Source organism: Caloenas nicobarica, chromosome 13 (assembly GCF_036013445.1).
Source record: "Caloenas nicobarica isolate bCalNic1 chromosome 13, bCalNic1.hap1, whole genome shotgun sequence".
NCBI classification, from domain to species: domain Eukaryota; kingdom Metazoa; phylum Chordata; class Aves; order Columbiformes; family Columbidae; genus Caloenas; species Caloenas nicobarica.
In genome coordinates, this window is record NC_088257.1 from 583,396 (window position 1) to 595,077 (window position 11,682).

Sequence of the window (11,682 nt, forward strand, 5' to 3'; positions counted from 1 at the left end):
ACAAATCCCATAGGACTTTGTGTGGAAACAACCACCGTCCTTACTAATATGGGAACTGTGATCAAATACTCATTTGGGATCAGTTAAGAACTTGTGGGCTTCAAAGTTTCATTCCCAAATGCTTGTCGATGCTCTTTGTCATACATTTGGAGATGCCTTCTGTCTTGGAGCTGTGGTTTGATGGTGGCTCTTAATTCCAGGCTTCTGCTGTCTTTCTAAGCAAGGTCAGTGAGGGTGTCTGGAGGTTCAGGAAAGCCGAGCATTAGTGCTGCCATTGCTGGTTTCTTCAAATGCAGTAAACCACTCTTTCTGCAGAATGCTTTTCTGCTCTACACTGCATTGAAATGCTCCATATTATTGATGTGATGTGTTTGTTAGAGTTCTGCAAACCGAGCCCCGTGAAGTTTTCCTTGCACAGATCCCACCAACCGCAGCCGTTGGAGAAGGTGCTCTTGTGTCCCGGAGAAGTCCTTAACCTGGGCTGCCTGCCAGTTGGCTTCTCAGCTGGTGGTGTTCTGTTCTTGATCTGGGCCATTAAATATTAAAAGGCAAAGTGATTCTAAAAGCCAGCCATTTTTTTGAGATACTAAATAACTGTAATTTGTTTCCTAATAGATAGTTTTGTCCTTGTCACTGGGTCCAACTGAGTACAAAAATAAATGTGTGATGAGACAGGACTGTTCTGTAAACCTCGTACACAGTGCATTTGCCCAGAGAATGAGCCTGAGAATGTAAGTTGGGGAGATAGAAATAAACTAAAGCTCAGGTCTGTATGTTGGCCTGGTAGCTCAGTGGCCCCAGCCATGGTCGTAGTGCCACCAGAGCAGGACTGTCGAGTGGGTCCTGTGCGCTCCAGCACTGCCCGTGGTGCTTTGCTGCCCGGCATCACCACAGTGAATGCCAGTGCAAGGTCTGTCCCGTGTGCTGGTTGCAGTGGATGCCAGTGCAAGGTCTGTCCCGTGTGCTGGTTGCAGTGGATGCCAGTGCAGGGTCTGTCCCGTGTGCTGGTTGCAGTGGATGCCAGTGCAGGGTCTGTCCCGTGTGCTGGTTGCAGTGGATGCCAGTGCAGGGTCTGTCCCGTGTGCTGGTTGCAGTGGATGCCAGTGCAGGGTCTGTCCCGTGTGCTGGTTGCAGTGGTGGGTGCAGGTTCCTCCTCCTGAGCGCCTCTGGCTGTCAGAGCTGCAGCCGCGTCTGGCACAGCACAGCTATGGGCTCGGGGACCGAGCAGCTTCCCCACATCTGGAGTGTTAGTGTGGCCTTGGGAACTGCCGAGGAAGGGGAGTGACCACAGCTGGTGTCCCCTCCTCGCGAATCTGTAGTCCTATCCTCTGAGGCCAGTAATATTTTTAAAATACTGAGGAGTGATTCCACCCTTTTCTTTTGTTTTTGTTTGTTTGTTGTTTTAATAGCTGTAATTCTTCTATTTCCCAGGTCAGTGTCTCAAAAGTGCCCAATACCTACTTGGAAGAGGAATCTTGGCTTAATATGCAGAAGAGAAACACGGCGATGAAAACTCATTGTCATACGTGGACACAGTACGTGTCTCTGACCGAGGAGTCTGTCTTCAGAGAGAGCTTGGAGAACCCAAACTAGTGAGTGCTGGCCGCGGTGTAGCCGTGCCCTGCGACTGCAGGCGCCTAGTCCTGAAAAAGGCTTTGCTGTTGCCTTTTGAGTGCTTGCAATGAGAGGGGTCTGAATAATAATTTCTTTGGTATGTCCTGAATGCATTTGAAGATGTCCTGTAGCTTTCCGCTGGCTTGTACAGAAGTGAGGGTTGGTTCTCTGGCTGGAGCACAAATAATTGCTGGAAATTAATTTTCTGTGTGCTGCTCTGCAGCCACAGAAGGCTGCCCCGCTGTTCCCACACAGCAGGCGTAGCCAGAGAGTTCGCTTTGCTCTCGTGTCTACCAACAGATGCTTGGACAGCAGTTTAAATATTATCAGCTCCCTCCTGCTTGCCAGCCATTGGCGTGGAGCGCACTTGTTCCCAAACAGTTTTCTTTCTCCGTTGTTTGGGGCGCTGTGCCACAGAGACGTGAGCTGCTGTGGGACTGCCTGGGACAGCACACGTGTGTTTGTGCAGAGCTGCACTGTGGCTGTCGGTGCTGGTACTGTTGCTGGAGAAACTCTAACTACTGCAACTGGTCACTCGTACCCTGTTTTCAAGTGTTTTCAGTCCCAGTGCAGGCAGGACGCTGTCCCCAGCGCTCTGCTGCTCCTGCGGCGTGTGCAGGGCAGGTGTCTGAGCGCGGTGTCAGCCGTGGGGCGCGATGCCGCAGGCGGCAGTGTGGAGGCATAGCTGGGCTGGCACAGTGCGATTGCAGCCTCAGCAGGGTCACTGACACCGGCTGTCACCTCCCTGCGGGTGCTGCTGCCTATGGGGACACGGCGGGTGCTGGTGCAGCTGCAGGAGCCTGCGGACCGTGGTCCTGCCGCCCTGGCCAGGCAGGTGCAGGGATGGCCCGTGTGCTGGTGCTCGCCGCTGGCACCTCTGCAGGAGCCCTGTGGAGGTGATGGGATCCAACAGATGCCGGCTGGCAAAACAGGCGTGAAATTACAGCTGCACGTAGGATACGTATGGTGACATTTACATGTGAATATATGAAGGAATTATGCAAAGGGCAGAACATCAGCAGCATGCTGTTGCACTGCAGAGAAATAAGAAAACACACAATGAGGAAACTCAAGTGATCATGATTAGTAGGAAAATTGTACATTATGCCCCTAAAGAGGGAACAACATGACCAAAGCGACAGTAAGCTGAGTACAGACAGAAATTTGTCTTTCTTCCCTACTGGGCGCTGCTGGGCAGATGTCACTGCAACCTCTCTTCAGGGCACTAGAAGTGTGAAGAGAATGAGAAAATTCCACACTTCCATCAGCACTGTTTGTTTAATCAGCTTTAACATGGCATTGTTAAGGACGCTGGTCAATGAAAGCAGAGTGCTGCCCTGCTGGCGTGCGCCTGGCTGAGCCGCTGGAGCAGGGCGGCTGCCTGCGCCTTCCCCGCGGGGACGGCTCCGTGTCCCAGCCCAGGGGGGCTCTGCGGGGCGGCTGTGGGTGTTCCCGGGTGCGGGACGGCCCTGGCGCCCGCAGCTGAGCCTGGGCACGGGGGGCTCTTCCTGGCGGGTGGTGACAGCCCTGGAGAGCTGCAGCGTGGGCCCAGGGGATGCCATGGGAATCCAGGATATTCCCGCTCCTGTCAGGTGAAGTTACACCCGCCTGTGCTGACTCCAGCCCAGCTGCTCTGTACACCAAGTGCTGTGTGACACTGAGCACAAATCCAGCCCTGCAGGGACCCGTGGCTTAGCTGTTTAGCAGAACCTCATCCACAGGGTGTGGGTCAGTTCACCCAGTTTGGGATTGGCAGTGACATCCTTTATTATTTTCAGCTAGAGAACTGCAACTCAGGAAAGGGAGACTGGGACCGTCCTGATGTCCTGATGGAACTGCGGCCATTGAAGTGGTGCTTGCTTGGTCCCAACCAACCCATTAAACCACAACGTAGTTCTTCCTCTTAACATCAGGTGGTTATTTTGTCCTAAATAAATGTGAATGCCGTGATGCCAACTGCTGCACATTCTTGCAAAGTGAATTATTGTGGGTGCTTCCAAGCAGAGCACATGAATGCCTGGAAAGATCTAGTAGCAAACAAACATTACCGTAAATAAATGATAAACCATTGAAAAAGGCATGATGAGGCATATCTGTATATTCAGAGGCCAGAAAGCACCTGTGTCACCCTCTTGGCTGAACTCCTTCGTGACACATTTTATTTGTTTTTCCTGCCGTAATTGCCGTTACAGACAACATCTCCCCGTGATGTCTGAACCCCCAGCGGCAGCTGGTCCCTGCAGCAGGGCTGGGGTGTGCGCAGAGCCTGGGGGGCACAGGGGAGATTGACCCAGCTCTGGAGAGATGCTGGTGATGCACGGGGAGCACTTGGCAGCTGGGGATGGGAATTAAAAAGATCTCCCATGCAGAAGCTCCTCTGCTGAAGAGCCTTGCACTGGATGTAACTTTTAGTTTAGTTTTGGAAGCAATGCAGGCTTTGGAAACTCCCTCTGACACTGTCTGAACAAGAATATCACTAGACTTTTTATACTAAAGACACTTTAATTAAGCTCCCATCATGAAAACAATTAGACCAAATTTGCCGTACTTAACTAGTCAATAATTTAGTAGTTGGATCTCATTAATAGACTTCTCCCTGTGACTGTTGCAATGATGCAGCAGTTGCCAGCTGTGTGCTACAGAAATCAATCAGAGATCAATATTTTCCTTGAGCCTCCCTTTTTTGTCTCCTACAATGGTGAAACTGCAAAATGAATAAATAAATAGGAGTTCAGTGGTGGGTTTTCCTGCTGACGTGCACCCGTGGTGGGGGAGCTTTGCTGGCCCCGTGGGATCGCTGCTGCAAACCTCGCCTGGCACCGCCGTCCTGTGTCTCGCTGCGTCTGCCTCTCACGTTGCCATACAAAACACGGGAGTGTAGCAGATGAATCCCTTACTTGGCTCTCAAACACTAACTTTCTAATGTAGAGTTTACACTTAATGTTTTCTAAGTAGACAGAACAGTAAAAGGCTGTTTTGTTCCTGTTCCTTAGGACAGCCCTCACACAAAAAGGCAGAATAGCAGTTACGGGGGCAGGCTTGCTCAACTGTCTGTTGGAAGCTTTTGCTCAATCATTTCTAAAACAAGGTGTGAAGAAGGTAAGTTTGTTTATTGCTTGAGTTTCTTCTTTGAATTATATACTAATTTTTTTTCAAATCACCAGATCATCTGGGCTCAAAATTAAGTTGATGTTCTAAGTCTGGATTCTCTACATCTTTTAATTGTTGAAAAAATACGTGACCTTTTCTTTGTCTACAGAGAATAAGCAGAACAAAAATGGATTTAGTTTTATTATAGTAACAGTTTTATTTCAAATACATTTTAAACCATGGCATATATGACTGTATCAGTTTCTGAAATTCATTCTTATTCCTGATTTCCCCCAGGCATTCAAACAGTTCTTCTTCCTAATGCCTCATTGTACCGGCTAATACCGTAATAATAATTTGCAGTTCTATAGCACTTTTACACTGAAATAGTCAAAAGTAGTCAACATGAATTTATATCACGTCACACGTTTGTCTCCAGTAGCGTTAGATTTTTTTGGCAGCTTGATGTATTTCCAATAGCCACAGTCAATCTCCTCGTGGCGGTTCTGTGTGCTGCAATAGCTCTGTCTTTGCCTAGGAATTATGGCAGAGGATAAAAGCCATCCGGCTATTCAGTGATCCAGCGATCCATGCATCCAGCGATCCAGCCATCCAGCTATCCAGCGATCTGGTGATCCAGCGATCCGGTGATCCAGCGATCCACCCACCCAGCGATCCGGTGATCCAGCGATTCGGTGATCCAGCGATCCACCCATCCAGCGATCCGGTGATCCAGTGATCCACCCATCCAGCGATCTGGTGATCCAGCAATCCGGTGATCCAGCGATCCACCCATCCAGCGATCCGGTGATCCAGTGATCCAGCCATCCAGCCATCCAGCAGAACTTGTTTCAGATGGATGAAAGTGTACGTATATGCCAGAAAATACGGCATTTTCACAGCTGGGCTCACGAACCCTATGTACTGCATGTGCAGTCTTGCCTGGTTCCCCTTCTCCCAAACTCCCATCTCCTACGGCAGCAGCTGGATCTACAAAATTTCATTTCTCCTGAGCTCTTAGGTAGGGTTCCGTTTCTGGCTTGCTGTGGAGTAGTTCTGAGGCACGTTTTGCCCAAATGCAATAAATGGCAACGCAAAGATGATATTTACAGTTTTAACTACACATTGCATGAAAGGCGATTTTAAGGCCACACAGTAAAGAAGCATTTGTAGCAAGAAACTTTTGTTATGTTAGTAGGTGTTTTATCCGTTGCCTCTTAAACATTGCAATATTCCTGTCATTTTCACTTCTTGGTTTCTTTTTTAGATTCTTTTTGCTTGACTTGAATATATAAGGAGATGGAAATGAAAGTCCATGATGTAGTGTTTGTTAAATGATGGAGCCGAGCTCAAATAACAAATATTTAACTGAAAAATGTTTTGTCATGGTTACAATAATAATGAAAGGTATTAGGTGCTCATTTCAGAGACAGCAGAACATCTCTGCTGGTCTGTTCAAGTGCTGCCCTGCTGTTGGGCTGGGTGGGAATGAGCTGTGCGCTGCAGTACGTGTTGCACCGTCCCATTCCAACAGGCCAGTTCTGCTGTCTGCGTGTCACTTCGCATTAAACCTGTCGGTGTTGGTAGAGATGTGAGTGCAGAACAGTCCTGGTGTGTTCTCCCTGTCCCCGTCAGTGGGGCGGCCAGTCTGGCTCCCGGCAGATGTTTCGGGTACAGATGTGGTGCTGGAGACTCCCCAGACCGTCATTTCGTGTTGGGTCACCCCGCTGCCAGGTCCCTGTCCCCTCTGTGGCTGCGGTGACAAAGCGGCCCCGGCCAGAGGTGCCACCCGCAGCGGTTCTGCTCTGGGGACCCGCCGGGCTCCGTCCGGGGTGCTGGGGGCGCGGGCCCTGGCAGGACGGGTCTCTCCACCTGTGACAAATAACCCTGTTTGTGCCTTGTCCTCAGAGAAGCTTTTAAGCAGGAGCTGTCACGGTGCAGTTTAATGGGCAGGCGCTGTTTGTTCTGCATTTCAAGTGCATCATTGCACTCTAAGCAGTGTAAATTTAGCTCCTTTAAGCCTGATCTCCTGGGGCTGAGATTTAAGTGTTTGAACTTTAGTTGAAAGGAATATATTGATTAGGCTTTGATTCGGTCGTTCCTTGCTGAAAAGATAAAGGGTAATGACTTGTACCTGCCCTTTCGTGTTTTTATTCATTTAATGGATTCCCGTCTCATTCCCCTTTTCTTCCTCAACACCATTTCACCTCAAAGTCTGCAGTGCTATGAGGAGAAATGAAAGAAAAAGCAGTTGTCACACTGCGAACATAATTGATTCAATAAGTAACATTTTTAAATTCCCAAGGCAAACCTCTGAGTCTCCACTTATGTCAATTAGTGCTTCATTCTGTAAACAGTGGCACGTCTAATTTAGACTGATAGACTCAGGTAGTCAGCTTATTGCCTTTCACAAAGAATACGCATGGAAGATGAACTCTTTTGCACAGACAGAAAATATCTTGTCCACTTTTTTGCAGAGATGTGAAAAGAAAATCTCTTGACCTATTTGTTAAAGTTAATTGTCTTTTTTTACCTCCTCTCGTGGTGACTCAAGCTGAGAAATCCTTTCGCTTTTATCTTGACAAACAGAACGTACCAGGGTGAGCCCCACACAAGCTCCAGCTCAGCTCAGCCCACACGATCGGACCAGAGGCAGAGTGGGCAGATTCTTACAGGTTCAATACACAGATAGAGCCCAAAGGCAGGGGAGAAAGGGATGTTCTAGGTTTTTCTTTGCTAAAGTGAGTGGGTTTCGCTTTGTGCAGCTGCACGTGGCAGATCTCCCAAGCGCTCCCTGTGCCCGGGCTGCGGGATCAGCTGCACTGAGCTCCTGTGGGACCAGAAAATGCCATTTTGTTTGTTTAAGGCCTCACCAGTGTCTTGTGGGTACCCCTTTTAATTATGAAATAAGTTGTGTGTAAAACTGCCATTTATTTCTGCTTTTTTTTTTTTCCCCAGGGTATTAAAACAATGGAGACACTTCTTCAGGAGCAGTGTTGGTGATCGTGCTCTTGACGAGCAGCTGTCAGTGCGACATCCGTCTATGGTAAGAAAAACTGTTCAGGGTTTGTGATACCTGTCGCACGTTGTGCTCCGTGTTGTTCTACAAATCACAAAATCATCAAATACCGGTTCGAAGGGACCACAAGGATCATCTGGTTCAACCTTTCTTAGCAAAACCGCGGAAATGTGGTTTTCTGCCCATTATAAATAGCATACAACCTTTGTGGAATTTTCAAGAAAAATAATGACTTGATGCAGTGTTAGGCTTAATACTGCTCCAGAATTTCTGAATAGTACGCTGATTAAGACATCCCGTATTTCATCCTCTCCTCTCTGTTAATATATCATGACTGTAATAGCCCCAGTAAAATGAGACGTTGGTTCTGTCTAAGGATTTTACTCCAAATGAGTATCTTCAGGGGTTATCTGTGCAGGGAGGATTTGCTCAACTCTTAAATTTGTTTCAGAACAAGAGCAAATAGCTATTGATTACCTCCCAATAAATGTTCTTCTAAACCCGATTTTCTCTGCTTTTGCAGGAGAAAAGGTGTTTGCGTAGAGTTTCCTTGGAGCCACATGTCTTCATTGCCATCGGAATTCCACGGCTCTTGTCTGGACTTCACTGGGACTGTTTTATTGAGGAAACATTGAATATGCACAGCTGGAAGAAAATAAGACCACAGACTGCAAATCTTTTACAAAAGATGAAGGAATTGTACTACTTAAGGGAATGTTGATTGTGCAAATCACGGAGGAACATGTGTAAGCTTGGAACGGCATCTCCTGGGAGCTGGCACTATAACCTTTAGGGAGCATAGAGCAAGAAAGCAGAACCAGCCTGTGTGTCAGGCAGAGCCCGGGTCTGGTCAGCCAGTTCTGGTCGCTGTGTTGGACGTGTCTGGTGACTGTGCCCCTGGCAGCAGATTGTCCTCAGCTGCACACACGTGCCTCAGTACCGGTTCTGCAGATACTTGGATTCTTTCAGAAAGTGTTTCTCTTGTGTTGCTTCTGAGTAGAAGAAGAAGAAACCTGGAGGGGAATTGATCAAGTGCAAGTGAAGTTCCTGGCAAAGGACGTCTCGTACGTGTCGCTGCCTTTGTCCACAAGCTGCATCAGGATAGTTCTATTTTAAACTTTCCATTTAAAATTCAGACAAGCACAGGCCAGCTCTGATACCCTTCCTGAGCTAGAGTAATACCAGACATGACAAATAACCCCATTCTTTGTGGAGATTTGATCTGCTTATTTGGTTACCTTAAAGCAAAATGATCGGCTTTGCAGCTTTCAGGGTGTGTTGTGTTTTATGTCCTGAAATGTGATGTAGGCTCTCGGTGGACTCTTCCTTAGGCTGCGCCTGAGTGCTGTGGTCCTGCGGATGTCAATAGTTAATGGTCTCAGCTCCCCGGTTCGGAAGCTGAAGGAGTGTTGTGTGCAACAACCACAGTTTTGGTTGTTAACTGATTCTTGTGAATTTGGATGCTGAATGCTGAGCAGTAAATATTTATGAAATGCAATGGCCAAGACTAAATACATTCATTAGCATATTCGTTTTTATTGAGTTGCTGCTTTGTGTGCCTGAGGAAATGATCAAATTACTTCCATTTGGACTGCTGTGTGCAATTTTAGGACTTTTCTTGCGTCACCCTGGATTTTGGAATTAGGATAAGGAAGCGTTTGTGTTCTCCCCACATCCCAAGACCCACAGAGCAGGCAGGACGGGGCCGGTGGGGCCGCGGTGCCGTTGGACTCGGGTGACCAAGCGCAGCGGCCGGAGCTCTGCTCCCGTGCCTGACGAGCTGACAGCTCCGAGTACACAAATTAATTAATTCATGAGAGTTTTGCTGTGATCTAAACCCATCGTTTTAAGACTCTTTGTTCCCAGCTTTCAGGCATGTGTTATTTTTTGCTGTGTTTGTTTTTTGTTTTGTGAATTCTGTTTCATGTTTGTCTCACTAATGAGACAAACATTTCAGTAAGAGTGGCAAGATTTAGAGCACTTATCTGCTTTAATATTAACCAGTTGCCTTATTTGGAGTGATAACGAGGCCTCTGGGAAAACGGTGTTTCTGGTTCCCGGTGCGGCTGCAGCGCTGGCCCGGGGAGGGACGGGGACGGTGCCACACGGAGCCCCCGCCCGGTGCCGGCTCCGTGTGCCGCTGCAGCCGGGGGTGCTGGGGACAGCGGGGCCGGGGGACCAGTGACCCCAGCACAGCCCAGTGACCCCAGCACGGACCAGTGACCCCAGCATGGACCAGTGACCCCAGCACAGCCCAGTGACCCCAGCATGGACCAGTGACCCCAGCATGGACCAGTGACCCCAGCACGGACCAGTGACCCCAGCACAGCCCAGTGACCACAGCATGGACCAGTGACCCCAGCATGGACCAGTGACCCCAGCACAGCCCAGTGACCCCAGCATGGACCAGTGACCCCAGCACAGCCCAGTGACCTCAGCATGGACCAGTGACCCCAGCACGGCCCAGAGCCGCCTGGTTTGGGCGGCCCATCCCGTGTCCCCGCACATGGGGCACTCGTGTGTCCCCCGTGTGTCCCGGCCGCTTCGCTCGTCCCTTCAGCTCAGGGACACGGGCGTGGGCTCACCTGCGGTCACACACCTGGCTTTGGTATTTTCAATTCTATGCTCATTTGATATTTCTCAGTATCTTGCCTTATGGTTGTTGATGCAGTCAAAATCTTTTGCTGAATTTGGCTGAAGTTTTGTTGGTTTTGTCTCTCTTTTTTTTTTTTTCACTGAATAAACCACTCACCTTAGGTACCGGCTGGAAACATGGTTTGGCCAAGAGCCTAAACCAGCCGACGGCGGCAGGAGAGCCAGGCGCAGACAGGAGGCCGACTGAATGCAGAACTGAACCCAGCCGATGCCGTTATGCTTTAGTTTGCATTGGCTGAAGAAACCAAGTGCCCAGATAAGCGGGCTTGGCGGACTGGCACTGATCTTTTGTACTCTTCAGAAATCAAGTTTTATAAGTGCTGAATACATGCTGGACAGTATTTTCCTTCTCAAAACAGTCCCATTATATTTTCAAAGGAAGCGAAGAATACCTGCGATTGGGTCCTTTCAAAGAAAAAACAATTTTGCTTGCTCCCCCAATCAATTAGGAAAGGCTTGTGAAAGGGCCGTGGCCGTCGGGAGGCAGGATGCAGTTCAGAGCACCGAAAAAACTGTCACATTTGCTGTTGCCTTGTAAACAGAAAGTGTTGTAAATGTTTCTGACATTTGAAGGATCATCACTGTAATCTTGGGTCACTAGCACTATCTTTGGGGGAAGAGACAGTATGTTTCCACTGCTGCTTTTTTTTTTTTTTAACTGCCAGGCGCCAGTCGTGTGGAATATAAATTGTTCCAGGTGTCAGGAACCAGCTCAGCTCTGTGCAGGGATCACGTTTTGTTCTTCAGAGGCGCAAGCGGGTTTGCCGGCGGAGCTGCTGAGTGCGCCCAGGGTCACCCCGCTGCCCGGCCCGGGGCTCCCGTGGGGCTCAGGAGTCGCCCCCACGGCTTTGGTCTCCGTGCACGGGAGGACGGGCTTGAACGGGTGTTTGTGGACACGGGTGTTTGTGGAACAGGGGCTGGGGGTCAGCGTGGTGTTTATGGACACGAAGCTTTCTAGGAACACGGGTTGGGGTTCGGGGGGAGCGCAGTGTGTTGGAACCCAACAGGCGCTGCTGGGCTGCGGCTCTGGGGGGCCAGGAGCCTGTGGAGCATCCCCTCCTCATCCTCCTCCTCCTCCTCCTCCTGCTCCTCTTCTCCTCCTGCTCCTCTTCCTCCTCTTCCTCCTCCCTGGGGTGGCAGTTCCTTGTTGGGAAGCCGATGCTTGAGAGCATCTGTAAAGCTGCGGAGGTTTTTGCACGTACTTTTGCTTGGGTTCCTGTTTGTTTTAAACATGGGCGAGTCTCAGCCAGAGGAGCAGCCTGGACTCCCTTCGGCAGTCTCGGTCTTTTGCAGACGATGCAGAG

The 11,682-nt window shown here is 49.3% G+C and overlaps 1 protein-coding gene across 1 annotated transcript; it reads left to right on the forward strand.

Moving 5' to 3' along the window:
• The first annotated feature begins 803 nt into the window (after positions 1–803).
• Positions 804–7,707, forward strand: PRELID2 (PRELI domain containing 2). Its single transcript, XM_065644376.1, is given in 4 exon segments — positions 804–910; positions 1,410–1,592; positions 4,608–4,713; positions 7,663–7,707. Coding segments are annotated over 4 exon segments (441 nt in total).
• The last annotated feature ends 3,975 nt before the right edge of the window (positions 7,708–11,682 follow it).